Source organism: Sciurus vulgaris (genome assembly GCF_902686455.1).
Source record: "Sciurus vulgaris genome assembly, chromosome: 1".
Taxonomy (NCBI): Eukaryota; Metazoa; Chordata; class Mammalia; order Rodentia; family Sciuridae; genus Sciurus; species Sciurus vulgaris.
The window spans coordinates 182687650-182704471 of NC_136461.1; the positions used below are offsets into that span (position 1 = coordinate 182687650).

General features: G+C 33.3%; 1 protein-coding gene across 1 annotated transcript in view; it reads left to right on the plus strand.

Moving 5' to 3' along the window:
• The window catches only part of PKHD1L1 (PKHD1 like 1), a 144597-nt gene that overhangs the window by 95829 nt on the left and 31946 nt on the right, over positions 1–16822 (plus strand). The window contains exons 54-63 of the mRNA XM_079130920.1: positions 3174–3262; positions 3783–3931; positions 5688–5817; positions 7123–7241; positions 8062–8191; positions 9746–9919; positions 12395–12498; positions 13333–13462; positions 14228–14349; positions 15396–15486. Of these exons, the coding sequence (XP_078987046.1) occupies positions 3174–3262; positions 3783–3931; positions 5688–5817; positions 7123–7241; positions 8062–8191; positions 9746–9919; positions 12395–12498; positions 13333–13462; positions 14228–14349; positions 15396–15486 (1238 nt within the window). The remainder of the gene's footprint in view (positions 1–3173; positions 3263–3782; positions 3932–5687; positions 5818–7122; positions 7242–8061; positions 8192–9745; positions 9920–12394; positions 12499–13332; positions 13463–14227; positions 14350–15395; positions 15487–16822) is intronic.

A 16822-nucleotide genomic window follows, 5' to 3' on the forward strand; every position in this document is an offset into this window, starting at 1 on the left:
ATGTTCAAATCTCATAAGACAACTTATTTAATTTTATTTCAAATATTTTATCTCAGTTTTAATTATTTGGAATAAAATAATTTTTGTTTCTGTCTCTGTAACTCATATGGCTTTTTACCTTTTATTTCTCGAATGAAACATTATTTACTACCTTGTATTACTAATTAACATACATTATGGTTTGAATGTGAGGGGTTCCCCAAAACCCCAGTTAATTCAGGAATATTCAGAGGTGAAATGATTTGATTATGAGAGCTATAGCCTAATTGGTCCATCCTAGTTTGAATGGACTAGGTAGCAACTGTAGGCAGGTAGGGTGTGGCTAGAAGAGGTGGGTCACTGGGGGCATACCCTAGAAGAATTTATCTTCCCTGTGGTCCCTTCCCCCTCCATCCTTCATTATCTTCTTCCTAACCCCACCATGAGCTGAGCAGTTCTCCTCTGATGGACCCTTATCCATGATGTTCTCTGCCTTACCTTGGGCCCCAAGTTAAGGAGTCAGCCAACCATCGACTGAGAACTTGAAATCATGAGCCTGAAATAAATTTCTCCTCCTCTGGGTTGTGCTTGTCAGGTGTTTGGATCAAAGTGACAAAAAAATAAAAAATAAAATAAAATAAAATAAAAAACCTGATTAAAACACTATACATGATGTTACCTTTCATTTCAATATTGAACTTTAAAGGCCTTTAAAGGCATGGTCTTTATTTGATGTATATTTGCATCCCTCATGAACAACTAATAATGATAAAAATGATGATGGTGATGATTGAAAAACCAATGGGCATTTAAGAACCCACTGTAGTGCATCAAGTTCAACTCAATGATATTTATTAGGTAAATTTCATTTCAAAATGTGTGGATACTGCAATGGTTTATTGTACAAAAGAATAATGATTAATTTGCTTAGGTATTCACTCAAACACTAAAATACTACTTACTAAGTACCCATTATGTGCCAAGCACTGGGGATGTGATCCCTGACTTCATTACACTAGCATTCTAAACAAAGAGACCACAAAACAAGCAAACAAGTAAACAGAAAATAAAGGACATAAGTGTGAGCTATGATCAGTATTGTGAAGAAAATGGACATTGGGCTGGGGCTGCCTTTGGGTGATAGAAACCCAAAGCTGCCGTCCAAAGTATAAGGGAGAGCTCACTGTGAAAAGGTAGGAGATGAATGTTTGAGGCCAAGGGATCAGCTTGGACAGAGTCCCTGATGTGAGAAAGAGAGTGGCATCAAAGATCTGAGAGAAATTTTTCACGGCTGAATCTGAGCAAGGGAGAGTAGTCTGGAAATAGTGTTGTAAATGTCAGTCAGGCCATTTGGATCAGTAGGTAGAAATAAAGGAGACGTATAACAATATAAAACTGAGAAGTAACATACTCCAAATTACACTTTAAAAAGACTCCTTTTGCTTCTCTGTGGAGTGTGTATTATGTGGACAATGGAGAAAGCAGGAAGGTGTTAAAAAGACCCTAGAGAGCTCTGTAAGAGACATGGGTCATCAAGGTTATTGACCATAATGCCCTTATACAGTCTAAGGAAGGTAGATATAATCATTACATAATTAATACTTTTTTGATTAATACATATTATGACTAGCCTAACAGATTCAAATTGGTTTGGACCCGAATAGAATACAGATATATAATGATAGGCTGCATGCATATGTCATAGTATAGTCTCTTCTCTTCATGGCATGAGATTTCCTCACTGGAAATAGCTGTAATGAATTGATTAATGTCATTATTCAGATAGCTATCACCAAAACAAACTGAAGTTTAATCCAGAACTGGTACCTTGGGATTAGAATATTAAGCTCTAGCTACACAACACAATCCCTAGTTGAAGAGGGATTTGGTCCTAGTGATCATGACAGTGGGACCATAACAATAGGAAATAAGACTGTGTGACATGCATGGTGATAGTGACAGTGTTGGTGGGAATAGAAAGAGAGGGTTATTATTAATCTTGAGAAAACACAGAAAAAGCAAATCACTGAATACGTGCGATGCCACTCAGATTACTTATATAGGAGCAACCCCTTAAAAAAACCTTCACTGAAATTGTTTCAGGGAAAAAAATGTATTACTGAGAGTCTAAATAACTCTGAATGCTAAACCTCTTTTTAAAATCCCCTAAGATGATTTTTATGAGGAGATAATTATCAACCAATTTCTTGTTTTCTTTTTGCAGTACTGGGGATTGAACTCAGGACCTTGTGCTTGCAAGGCAAGCACTCTACCATCTGAGCTATCTCCCCAGCCCTCAACCAATTTCTTAGTAATGGAATTTAGCAATGCAACTCTATATAAAAGCATTCATTTTAACCAAACTGCATATTGATACTTTTGTAGAATTTCAGAATTAGCATCACGACATTTTTAAATTTTTTACTGGATCAGTAGAACAATTTCTGCATAATTGCGAATATTTTCCAACAGGAAAATGTCAACTTTATAATTATGTCCTTAACAACAATTTGCATTAAGAGGTACTTTCCAGAAGTCATAGGGATTAAAATCATAAGGCTGTCTATCCTCCACTACTTTCCCCATGAAACTGTACCATAAGTCATGGATCAAGAGTCTTTAAATGGACAAAGTATGCATTTCTTTTTAGTTTTCTGCCATACGAAAAAAAATTTTTTTTTTTTTTTTTTTTTTTTTTTTTTTTTTTTAGCACCAGGGATTGAATCCAGGGGCACTTAAACACTGAGCTACATCTGCAGCCATTTTTATTTTTTATTTTGAGACAGGGCCTTGCTAAGTTTTGACTCTGGCTTTGAACTTGCAATCCTCCAGTCTTCACCCTCCCAAGCCACTGGAATTACAGGTGTATGCAATTTGCCATATGAAATCTTATAGGGAAATTTAAATTTTATATTACAGACAAAATGAGAGTATATCACAACATGGATTTAGTGGGAGAAAAAGTCATTCAAACTGGATAAAAAGAAAATTATCTTCAATGGAAAATATATAAATATTTTGTGTGTACTGAGTATTTTATTAATTGTCCATATTAGCTTATCTATTTAGAAAAATTCTAAACTAACTCACTTTCTGTCATCTTCAAAATACCTGATATAGTGCTGTACCCTAAGGAGATGGTCGTTAAATATATAAAGATAGTAATTCTTGGAAATAATTCTCTTCTTTTACAGTTTATGGTCAAATGATTCTTTTTGGCAATCATCTCAAGAAAATAATTATACCATACCCTATCCGGGAGCAAATGTGGTTATTCCTGAAGGTAAATACACAAATATAAATAGATAAATTCTTCTCTTTGTGTAACTTTCATGCTATAACAGGACAGATGCCTCAATATTTAGGTTTCTATCTTTATGCAGTGTGCCTGGGGGTAAGAGCAGATGTGAAGGGATGAATTCCATTCATATGTCCCAGATACGAAATGTAATCTCCTGAGTTTTAGGTGGATTTGAACCAAACTATTGTCTATAACATAAGCCAAGTGTGGTGATCTATGCCTATAGTCCCAACTACTCCAGAGTAGTTGATAAAGGAGGATCACCTGAGTCCAGGAGTTTGGGACCAGCCTGAGCAACATAGTGAGACCCTATCTCAAAAACAAAAAACAAAGGCAAAAGTGAAAAACTCTCAATAACACATTTTCTGGAAAAACAGGAATTAGTCATTTTGTGGAAATGTTGATCATAAACTTCAAAACCAAGATTTACTGAAACCCGTCTGTTTTATCATCAGATACAGTCTATGGATTAGATTATATTTCTTAAACTATTATTTTATAGGAACATGGATTGTAGCTGACACAGATATACCACCAATGGAAAGGCTCATTATTTGGGGAGTTTTGGAACTGGAAGATAAATCCAATATGGGACCTGCAGGGCCTTCATACAGAAGAGTTGTTTTGAATGCTACCTACATATCAGTGCAGGTAAAAATAAGGTCTCATAATTTATATTCTTCTTAATCAAATTCTGAGATGTAGACTTACTGAAATAATAATAAGACTATATATTCAAGGGGTGTAAATAACAAACAGCTGCTCTAGTCCATGAAATGCAAGCTTCACATAAGTCAATATATTTCTGCTCTCCTTTAAATTGTGGACTTAACATCCTGTAAAGAGTAATTATCAAAAAAATTTTTTTCGTGTGTGTGTTTTATGTACCTTTTAAAAAATTTTTTACAGACTCCATTTTCATTCATTGTACACAAATGGGGTACAATTTTTCATTTCTATGGTTGTACATGATGTAGATTCATACCATTCGTGTAATCATACATGTACATAGGGTAATGATGTCTGTCTCATTCCACCATCTTCCATACCCCTGCCCCTTCCTCCCTCTCATTTCCCTCTACGTAATCTAAGACTTGCCCAGTGTTCTACTTAAAATATTTGTACTGTTATTAGGTAAAGCTAAACTATAAACTTGCTTCAAAAAACAATGGATCCCTAGGAGTTCTGGAAACAAAAGAATTTAAGCCATTTTTTTTAAAGAGGAAAAGAAACAATATTTCTTAAAACAAATGAAATAGGTGGAATTATGAAGGCAAGAGCAGACTAATAAAGATGTCTTAATTGTTTGGAACCATCACGCCATTCCTTCATAAACCTCATATGGTCTTGAACATTTAGCAACATTACAGTTTAAATGTTCTGACATCATTTATTATTGTTCATAAAAAAGAATGGTCTAACCAAAAAACTATTAATCACCATTAAAAAAAAAAAGTGCTTTATAGCTATTATGGTTTAGGTATGAGATGTCTCCTAAAGAGCCCGTGTTAAGCAGGAATGTTCAGAGGTGAAATGATTGGCGTTTAAGAGCTGTAACCTAATTAGTTTGCCCTAATTTGAATGGGCTAGGTAGTAACTATAGGCAGTGGAATGTGACTGGAGGAGGTGGGTCACTGGGAGCGTGCCCTGGAAGGGTACATCTTCCCTGTAGTCCCTTCCTCTCTCTGTTTCCTGGTCACCATGAGGTGAATTGCTTTCCTCTCCCCTGTCCTTTGGCCTTGGTGTGCTGCCTCACCTTGGGCCCAGAGCAATGAACTTGGCCATCTGTGAACTCAGATCTCTGAAACTCTGAGCCCCAGATAAACTTTTCTCTAGAGTGGTCACAGTGATGCAAAGCTATTCTTTGATGCTTTAAAGGGCATAATATTTGGGGTAGACTTTTTTAGGTAAACTTGGGTCAGTTATTTGACCTCCTGCATTCATTTTTCTCACATATGAAGCAAGACTAAAAGTACCAATTCATTAGAGGTTAAACTATGTAATTAAAATATGTGAAGCCTTACAGAGTATGCCTGACATAGAATCTGCAAGCATTTGATAATAGGTATTATTAATAATGCTAGTTCATGAATCACATAGCTTAGATGTAAATCTGAGGAATATGTTTTGTATATGGCATATTACATCCAACTATAGTGTGGTTTGTTCAAACTCCAGTAGTTTTAGGTCCAATTCTGACAGTAAGTAGATATTGAATTTGACCTTGGAAAAATCCTTTAACCTGACTATCCCAAAGGAAATGGGTTAAAGTCACTTCCATTACAATACTTTGTAACAAAATGCTTTACTTTTTACTAGGGGATGCTGCCAGTGATCTTTTTTTATGGATGAGAGCCTGTTTCTGCTCAATTTTTACACTATTAACAATTTTTTTGCTCCACCACAGGGAGGGAGATTAATCGGTGGCTGGGAAGATAACCCTTTTAAGGGAGAATTACAGATTGTTCTTCGAGGAAATCATTCTACCCCAGAATGGGCTCTTCCAGAAGGACCAAATCAAGGGGCAAAAGTCTTAGGTATGTGTCTTCAGATACTAAACATGTCATGTCAGTTTTGAGAGTCTACTTTAAAATAGCACTACTCAGTTCATGATAGTATGGTATCAGAAGCTTTTATGGAGATTTATTTATAATAAAGGGTCATAAAAGTAGTAGAAATATTAAATTAAATAATGTTCCAAAATTACAAAACTAAATTTAACAGATTTCTACATATGAATATTATTTCTCTGATCTGGTCTTCTTTATAATCTTTCTTTTATATAAGCGATAATACTTTTCATAATCTAGTGCATTCCCTTAAAAGACCACTTTCCTACGTATTATTCTGTTTGTAGTATTAATAATCTGTGGTTCAGCTGACTGTGCTATCAATTACCCAGTCATGACTGCAGCTGAGCTGAGCTTTCCCAATTACATTGGTGTACTATGAGTATTCCTGTTAGAGCCTAGAAGAGTTGAATTGCTTACAACTAATAACTGCTTTTATTAATACTACTACATCACATATAGATGTCACATAAAAACAGGTATTACAGTTGTTCCACTGGAAAACTTCTAAATAAGGGGGTTAGAAAATAGTCAAGATTGAATTGGTCAGGTCTCCACTGGCAAATGTCCTGAGGCAAATTTTATATATATAGATATATATATATATAATATATATAAAACTATATATATAACTTTAGTTATATATATATAACTAAATTAATATATTCAAAAAACAATATTTTTAACATAAAAATTGAACAAGAATGTATCATTCCAATTCTATCCATCTTAAGGAAACTTGCATTAGTGAACAGTTTTTATGCGTCTTTCTAAGTTATTTTTATCTTCATCTATATATTATATATGCTGGTTTATGGTGGTAATAATGTTCATTTTATTAAAACATGGCCAAACTAAACATATTATTATGTAGTTCTCTTTTTCTGCTAACATAGACACATTTCCATAGTTATGTTTATGGATAGAACTCTTCCTTTTTATAGAATATTACTAATATTGACATATTACAATTTATTTCATCCCCATTGATGTATACTTAATTCCAATTTTCCAATATTTCCAAATGTTGTGGTAAGTATCCTTATCCTTGGGTATTAGATTTAATTTCTGTGGATGAGATTGCTGGAAGTAGGTCAAAGTGGATTTTCTTGCACAGTCCTGAGCAGATAACCACAATTCATTTCATTCATTTTCAAATGTTCAATTGCTTATTAAAATACACTAAAATATTATTAACGAGAAGTTTCATTTTATACTAGCACCTAACTCAGTTCTGTGTGGTGAATAAATAGGAATGTTTTTCTCCTTCAGGGGTGTTTGGTGAGCTGGATCTTCATGGACTTCCACATTCAATATATAAAACTAAACTGTCAGAAACTGCAGAGGCAGGTTCCAAAGTCCTATCTCTGAAGGAAGCTGTGGATTGGCAGGTAGAAAAAATATTATGTAGTTCATTCTAAAATATCTCTTCTCTGTTCTCATGGGCATTTTTTTTTTGTGATTAACTCAATGAGAAATATATAATTTATGATGAGTTTGCAAGGAATGACCTGATAGCAGGCATTTAAAAATCATGGTCTCAAAAATACTTCAGAATATGTAAAGAATATAATATATAGATACAGATATGTTATAAAAGAAAAATATCAAGGTTTTTGTTTAAAAGATTTTTTTCATTACGAATTCTTGCAAAAGAGACAATGGAATTATTTTTAATGTTTTTTTTTTCTTGGTTATCGCTTCACTTCCAATTTGTGATTTCACATGGTAAGCATTTGGAAAGAAAACAAATCAGAAGCCCAGTGATACTCAATAAATGATCATGTTATGTGAGAGATTTTGGTAGAATGTAAATGGCAAAATCTCAATTTAGAATTCTTTTTTCTTTCATTTATTTATTTATTTATTTGGCGATGCTAAAGATTGAACCCAGCCCTTTTTTTATTTTGAGATTTAGCCTCTCTAAATTGCCCAGACTGGACTCAAGCTTGTGATCCTCCTGCCTCAGCCTCCCCAGTAGCTGGAATTATAGATGTCCACCATTACACCTGGCTCAATTTAAAATTCTTAATACCAAATGTAACGTTTATTTTTAGAGACCTAAATATATAGTTAGTTCTTTCTGATAATACTGATGGCTATTCATATATCATTTAAATTGGAATTATTTAATAGTCTTACTAAGAAATTTAAATGTGTTTTTAAAATTGTTCTTGAATTTGGCACACTTGGCACACAAATTTTTCTAAGGAGGGAGAAGAGATTGTGATAACAACCACAAGCTACGATCTCTACCAGACAGAAACTAGACGCATTGTTAAAATCCTGCATGGAAACAAAATTCTCATCCTCAATGATAGCCTTTCCTACACTCACCTGGGTAAGTGTTGCTCTTGAACCAAATAGATATATAATTAAAATGTCTGGAAATGTTCACATTTTAGTGCTCTACTCTATAATTATAATGCTTTGATAAAACTTATCACAAACATTTTAGCAGAGCATTTCACCCAGATTGGCTTTGGTACCCAAGGGATGATACTATTCATGTGTTGGCTACCAATAGTCCCTGTTATATGCACTCATTCATTCATGGATTGAGCAAAGGACCCACCTTGTCACAGTCTATGTGGGTCCGCAAGGACCCACCTTGTCACAGTCTATGTGGCAAGGCCGTGACACTTTCTATTCTAAGCAAGCTTCTAGGAGATTATTATACACAATGGGATTTTTAAAAACTTGGTCCAAAACAAAGGTTGTCTTAATTTGTTCAATGGACACATTTTTCTGCTTTAATTGCCTTCAGACAAGCTATAATAAATGTCAAAAGCTGTAATTCTCAAGAAGAGAAAAAATAACTAAATATCATCTGATGACTTTTTTCTCTTGTAGAAGCAGGGCATTCCCAGCATCCCAACCTTTCCATTTTACAGGCTCCTTTCATTTCAATCTCAGGCAGCAAAAGCAGACAGGGAAGTACAGTTAGGGAAGTTCTCTGTAGTTTTTGTTTCCCATGGCAACTCCAGTGGTGAGGCACCAGGATAGACTGGGTGACTTTTGACTAGAATGAAAAAGAAACTTTGAAAAACTTTTTTAAGAGCTATTTTGATAGAGGCATGTATATCTATCATTCTGTATCACATATTTTTATTTACATAAAAGTAAAAGGTTTTGTTGAAGAATGCTTAATTATGAAGTTACAGTTAATTATAAAACAATTGGTCTAATTAACCATAAAGCAATTGGGTTTTGAAGTTTTATATTATAGATTCTTTCGTTTAAAATATCAGACATTTCCTTCTGCTTGAAAGGAACCCGTTAATCTTAAAGTTTTGAATAACATTTCTAGAAATAGAAAGTGTAATTTAGGTTGTTTTTCCAATTACTAAGACATAAATGTGAAGATTGGGTTTAATATTCTACCTCATATTTATAAAAAATTGTGGTTGATACACAACATGCCTCAGGAAACATGGAGCAAATCAAGGTACAGGTGTCAGGGGAAATATCTATATGTTCCTAATTCTCTTCAGAGCCTTAGGTAAGTTTTTTTTTTTTTTTTTTTTTTTTTTACTTCTTTAATTCATTTTCTTTTGTATTAAATTATAATAAGTAATTCATTGCACAAAAGTGTTTTAATGTATGATATGAAGTGACTGCACACTATTTTCAAGTCTTATTAAGCAATAACTGTAAAATTGCTGATTAAAATAATATTTTTGGTGTATGCAGGAAAAAAATTTTGGTTGTTCTTCAGTTTATTAATAAAATAGTGTCTTAATTATAGTCTGCCATTTATTTATGTTTAAGAATATAAATTCAATCAATTCATACATGTATGTTGACTTTTGGCATATTAGAAAGTTAGCCTATGAACTGTAAAGAAACCACTAAAGGCAGATATAATCAGCACTTGACTGTCCTTCTGTTGCAGCTGAAAGATACCAAGTCCCTGAAACAGGTCAGAGCTATTCATTAGCAGCTGATGTTGGGATACTGAGTAGAAACATCAAAGTAGTTGGTGAAGATTACCCAGGTTGGGCCAAGGACTCTTTTGGTGCACGCATCCTGGTCAGCTCATTCACTGGAAATATGATGACATTTCAAGGTTGATATATATTCAGTTTATTTTTCTAAATGAAATATTACATGATCTCTTCTATTTTTAGTTATTTCTTAAATAATTTTCACTTATTCATAGTATAACATGGAAAAATAAAGCTTTAAAAGTGATTATGTTGTTCAGACTTTACTCTCTAAGTTAATTCCCTATTATTGACTATTTATTTTATCTTCATGGACACTAGGAATATCAAATTAATAGTGACCTCAGATAACAGATAGGCCAACCTCTTTCCCAAATGGAGATCATTTTATAATAAAGACAACACACAGAGTCTCACTAATTTGTGAGACTTGCCCTCAAGCTTGTGGTCCCCCTGTCTTAGTCTCCCAAATTGCTGGGATTATAGGTGTGTGCCACCATGCCCAGCTGATTCATTTCTTTTTCATAGAAATTTATAAAAGAAGTTGGGAAATTTATCCTATAGATTTTACAACAGTTTGGAATTTAGCAATTACATTCCTGGCATTTAAAGTTCCTGTCTCCTCTGTATTTCTTACACACAGGTTTCAGAACTAGAGACTTGATCAGACTCAGACTCAGTTTTTAGGCAATAGTTTTTCACTACTGTTAGCATATAATCATTTCTTCTTTTATGGTGTTAGCTATCTTTAACAGTCATTGCATAGATTCACTAAATCACTGAGGTTTAGAGTGGTGGCATATTAATTCTACCACTCACTTAATTGTCATCTAGGATACATCTCATCAAAAGAAGTTTACCTAAGCAACTATTCAGTGAACTTGAAGGACAGTTCATATAGGAAATGCAGGGAAAGGCTTGATTCTCTCCTCATAGTATTTTCTTAATGAGTTGATTCCAAGTATCCTCCAACAGTGACAAAGGCATTTTTACTTGTCTTCTTTTTAGTATCATTGTGAGCTCATGGATTTCAACCTATTTGCTGTGTTCTAATCCATTGTTATTTGTATTGTTACTAAGAATGTCCCATCTTGGTCTTCAGAACCTTTTCATATTGATGCCTACATCCTTTTGACATGACTTAGTATTTTTAAATCTTCACCTATGATGTGATAAACACCTCCTATAATATTTTTTCTGAAACTGAGTCAGTTCTTTCTCTGAGTAGCCCTCATACTTTCATTGGAACCTCGTGTTTGGATTTCATAATCTGGGCTCCAGGAGTAGGCCATCTGGTCTTGTTTTCCATAGTACTTTTTTCATTTAGCAACAACTCTACTTTTAGAAAATCTTTATGTTGAGCAAAAAGCTATCCCAATGTAACTTCTACCTGTTGATCATAATCTACCAACAGAAGTTTATTTGATAATAATGATGATGGTGGTAATGATGAGCATGGTAAGTGACCACAGGCATCATGTTGAATATCAAGTGCATATTATCTCATTTAATCATAATGCTATGGCATAAATATTATCCATCTTTAAAGACCAAGAAAGAGGTGATTAAAAGAATGGTGTTGCTTTGATCTTGGATACTAATCTGTGTCTTACTTCAAATTTTATGATGGACAATATTCTCATGACAACCTTCCCTTGCTCCTATATGTCATTTTGTGATATTAGTAAAGAAAACACATCAATGGATGCTAGATTGTCTGTAGTAACCATTTCTTCTCTGTTTCTATCTTATTATTCTTATGTTCTCTGTCATATATTCAATATCTGACTCTTGAATTTCAAGACAGGCTTTTTCCTTCTAGTAAACATAACCCTTCTTCAATGTATTCCATTAGATATCAGTTTTTCGAAAAAGGAATATCCTTAACTGTTGTTTTTCAGGCATAAATTTTTGTGCCTCAATTTCCTTTTCTAGAAGATAAAGATTATAAAAACTTCTAACTCATAAGATGCTTTATAAAATTAAACCATATATTGTCTGCTAAGCCATTGTATAGTATGTGGCACAGAACAATCTCACATGGAGTGTTATTGCTATTGCTAACTAATCTATAAAATTATCTCTTGTTACCTCAGTGATACTTATTATAAGATGACCAGTGGATAATTGGCAGTATATGTTCTGAAAGAGATTCTCAAAGATATGCCCTTAAAAGCCTTTTATAGACTCAAAACTGAAATGTCAGGTAAATTATATCTCATGCTTTGTGTATGCATTCTCAATAGGGCAATATTATCCTAAAGGGGGAGAAAATTGGTTCTTCTGGGACAAATAACTTAGATCTTGCAATAGTTTGTGATCCTTCAATGGGCCACTCTTTATTAACAGATATAGGACATATCTGTGTAGTTAAAATTTTATAATTTTATGGGGAAGGAAGGCTGCTAGGGAAAAAAAATGTCTTAACAAGGGGCCAATGGATAAAACAGTTGAGGAATACTGCCTTTTCTGCATTAAAGGAGCAAAGAAAAACTAATGAAGTACCTACGAAGATTTGAAGAGTTTTATATAACTTTCCCAAAATGTTTTATTCTATTTGTTTTAGGAAATTTTATTTTCACCTTCCCCTCCCCTAGGAAATGCAAGAATAAGTAATGTGGAATTTTATCACAGTGGTCAAGAGGGCTTCAGGGATAGCACTGATCCAAGATATGCTGTAACATTTCTTAACCTAGGACAGGTTTGTACTTTAATTTTTACATATGTTCAAAATAAAATTTTTTTTAATTTAACTAAGCAGCTATATATTCAAATAGCTAAAAGTATTATCTAATATAATAAAACTTTTTTTAATATATTTCCCATGAACTTTTTTAGACTCAGCAGTATTTGATTCACTTATTTTATTCATTTATTTAAGGTCAGTAAAAACCAGAGAAAAAGTAACAGAATTAAACATCTATAACAGTGGTTCAAATCTTCACTTTCTTTTGTTAAGTCCAAGATTAGCAGTTTCTGTTAAACGAAGTATTTCCTACATTTCTCAAATAATAAGTATGTCTGTTTATCTATGTTTCCACAAGTAAGAAAATAAATATCCTGAGAGGGCTGGTGATTTAAGAAAAGTGGGAAAGAGCATATTTTCTAGTAGAAATAAAAAATTTTGTAAGTTTAAAGTTGAAACCCCTAACCTGCTCACTGACTCATTCCTAGAGACATCTAAATGGCAACCTCGTGCCTAGAGATTTTTTTTTTTTGTAATTAGGGAAAAAAAAAAAAAAAAAAAAACTCTCCCCCACTCATCATAGAATACAGTATTCTGAAGAATAATTTTAAGAATTTGGCATTTTATAGGTGATAACATAAATATGTAGGCATAAAAAAGAACTTGAGAGATTTAAAAATTCACATTGATAGTATGCATATGTCTTTAGCTTTTTTTAATTATAAGTTCAAGACATGTGAAAATTTCCCAGGACAAAAAGATCTACTCTTAAAAGACCTGGGCAATCGCCTCCTTTAAATATATTTTAATTTTGCATTTTCAATGCTTACTGGTCTTGGTATTCCATAGATTGAAGACCGCAGCTCATCTTATATCCGAGGCTGTGCTTTCCACCGTGGATTCTCCCCAGCAATTGGTGTGTTTGGGACAGATGGCTTGGACATAGATGACAACGTCATTCACTTTACAGTTGGGGAAGGTAATATAATAATTTTTTTCTGAATAGCCTGTCTTTCTGAGGCTATCTTATCAGTAAACCCTAGAGCCAACTGATCTTTCTGTGAGGATGGAAAGGGTGTATATCTGTGCTGATACAGTAATCACTAAGCTACATGTGGCTAATGAGCACTTGAATTGTGGCTACCTTGTCCGAGGAACTCAATTTTTAATGTTAATTGTACTTAATTTACATTTCAATAGCCACATGTGGCTATGGCTATCTGGAGAGTACAGTCCTAGGGCACAGAAGAATTATTACCAGACCACGACCTAATGTAAGTTATCTAATCACTAAGCATTTACATTACTTTAGTTTTAAATCTCCTCACATATAATTATAAAGATTAATCACAAATATAGATGAAACTATTGTTCTATTTAAAAATATACATATAATTTTAAGTATGTTTTGTTTCATATTGGTATACAACATAATATAGACTTGTTTAATGTATATAAAAGTCATGTTTGTTAAAATGTGAGGTGGAGCCTATGAACAAGCACCCTAGAAGATTCTAATTCCTGTATTTATTGAAGCGGTAGAGTTCAATATCAAAGAGTTCAGAGACTTCATTCTAAATTCTAATAGGATCATTTGTCAGGTTCTACTAGAAAAATAATGTCATGAAAAAATGAAAGACATTACCAGTTCAAGCAGGGTTATTTATGCTTATCTGAAAATATTGATTATAAGTTAACGTATGTATATTGGGGAATTTTTCTTTCTTTCTGCATTTTATTACAGGCATAAGAATATGGGGGGATGCCAACAGAGTCCGAGGAAATTTGGTTGCACTTTCTGTTTGGCCAGGAACCTATCAGAACAGAAAAGATTTAAGTTCGACTCTTTGGCATGCAGCTATTGAGGTAGCGAAAACAAATTCATAATTATATAAAATTATATTTATAATTTCTGTGAGGAACTGCCAATCCCCAAATGTTGTTGAAAGCTTTTTCTTTCTTAGAGGTTGATGAACTAATAAATAAAATGTTTGAGTTAACTGCAGGAGTGAATAAACTTTTAAAAATATGTTGTGATCTGGGCTGGGGTTATGGCTCAGTGATAGAGCACTTACCTAGCATGTGTGAGGCACTAGGTTCAATTATCAGCACCACACATAAATAAATGAATAAAATCAAGGTCCATCAACAACTAAAAAAAAATTTAAATATGTTGTGAACTCTGATAGCCATTGTCTTTTTTTTCTCTTTCAGTTCATTGGTTTAAATAGTTGTCTTATTTCCTTTTGTCCCCAGTATTATTTTTCATTCTCAAGTTTGAGTAAAGGGTCTCTTTGCAGCTATTTGACTAAGTGCCTTGTGCATGTTACTTATTAACTCTGGTTTAGTTTCCTCCCCCATATGGAAAGCTAGAGTGTTTTAAATATTTGAAGTTTTTTTTCCTTTTTTACTGTTAAGCTGATACCATAAATAAGAAACAAACTTCTGTGATCTATACTTTCATTTTCTACCACTCTGACAGCCCACTGTGCTAACCTAGTTTTGAGGATGATAGATTTACTTAAATGAATGTCACCAGGGAAGCCTACAGCACACTCCGATTGCCTTAATTGTCTTTTTTTTTTTTTTAAAGTAAATTGATCAAATTCTTAATAAAATATAAATGGAGTAATAACATCATTGTGAACTTCCTATAATACTGAAATTTGTCCTAAGCTTGTAAATTTTGAACCTTATTCAATATATTTTCTGATTGAAGTTTTTCAAAATCTCTTTAATGCAGTTTTCTAATAAGGATGTAGTACTTAGTGATGGTTTTAAATGGAGTGAATAATTTCTTCTGAACTCTTATCATACTTAAAGATTTTCACAAGTATGTTGTTAAATACTTACTTTCATTGGATAACTGTGTAATAACCTAACCCAAAGTATTTTCTTTATCATTGTGCTAGGTAAATAAAGGGACCAATACAATTTTACAAAATAATGTAGTTGCTGGATTTGGAAGAGCAGGATACCGCATTGATGGTGAACCTTGTTCAAGTAAGTCTTAGCATAGAATCACTAACACTAGGAAATAACTTGTTCAAATGTGTTTAAAATGAAAAATTATTGTTTGTTGATTAATTATGTGATCTTTCTTCCTTCTGAACATTGAAAAAACTCAACAAGTTCAGTTTTTTCAAATTAAAAATATTAAGTCTAAAGAAAAATGAATAGACTTTTAAGGAAAACTTGGTTCTTCTAAGTTTATGATTTAAAAATCCCATTAGCAACATTTGTTCTTGATTTGGTTGGTATTAAAATACTGAGTACCTCATCCCACTATCACATTCACAGAAATAGCACTTCTATGGCAAAAAAAGATACTCGCTGTAGGGATATGGCACTACCCTAGGCTTCTGCTTTAATTGAATAAATGCCCAATATTCATGTATTAAACATGAATGCAAAATAAGCCAAAAGACATGAATAGTTGTGAAATACATTTTTCTATTAGATTACTAAAAATCAAGAACTAACCGAACATCTACTCTTTTTGCAAGACTGGAGAGAAGCAGGAAAATTACATCTTGCCTGTTGGAGGACAAAACAAAATAAAATAACCTCTACATGAGGGAATCTGACAATATCTACCAAAATCATATCATACACTTACTGTTTTGTTTTTTTTTTTTTTGGTATCAGGAATTGAACTCAGGGGTGCTTAACCCCACTGAACCATACCCCCAGCGATTTTTTTTGTATTTTATTTAGAGACAGGGTCTTGCTGAGTTGCTTAGGACCTTGCTAAGTTGCTGAGGCTGGCTTTGAACTAGTGATCCTCTTGTCTCAGCCTCCTGAGCCCCTGGGATTACAGGTATGCACCATCTTGGCATTTCCATTGCTAGTAATCTAGTAATGGTTGCCTTTACATACTTAGAAAATGATTTATAAACAAGGTTTTTCATGAATGCTAGCAGAGAGTTGAAAGCCACTCTGTATTCCTTAATGGTGGACTGGTTGTTTAAGTCAAACAGTTGAACACTAGATCCCTCTAAGCAAGAAGGCAGAAGAGCTTTGTGTGTGATATGGAGAAATCTCCAGGATAAGTGGAAGGTGTACAATGGTATATATAATTGTATATGATCCATTTATAAGATGCTTTGTGGAAGAAAGGAAAGAAAATAAGGATGTGTTTGGCATGTGTGCTTACATAAAGAAATACCGAACATGTAAAGACAAAAAGGTTTAGAAGGTGAATGGGAACAAGGTGAATAGGGACTTCTTAAAAGGTCTTGATTATTAAGCCATGTAAATTAATTATTACCACATCAAAAAAAGTAAAATTATAAAGTTTCAGCTTTATCTCTTTAGAAACTTAAAGTTAAATGGAATA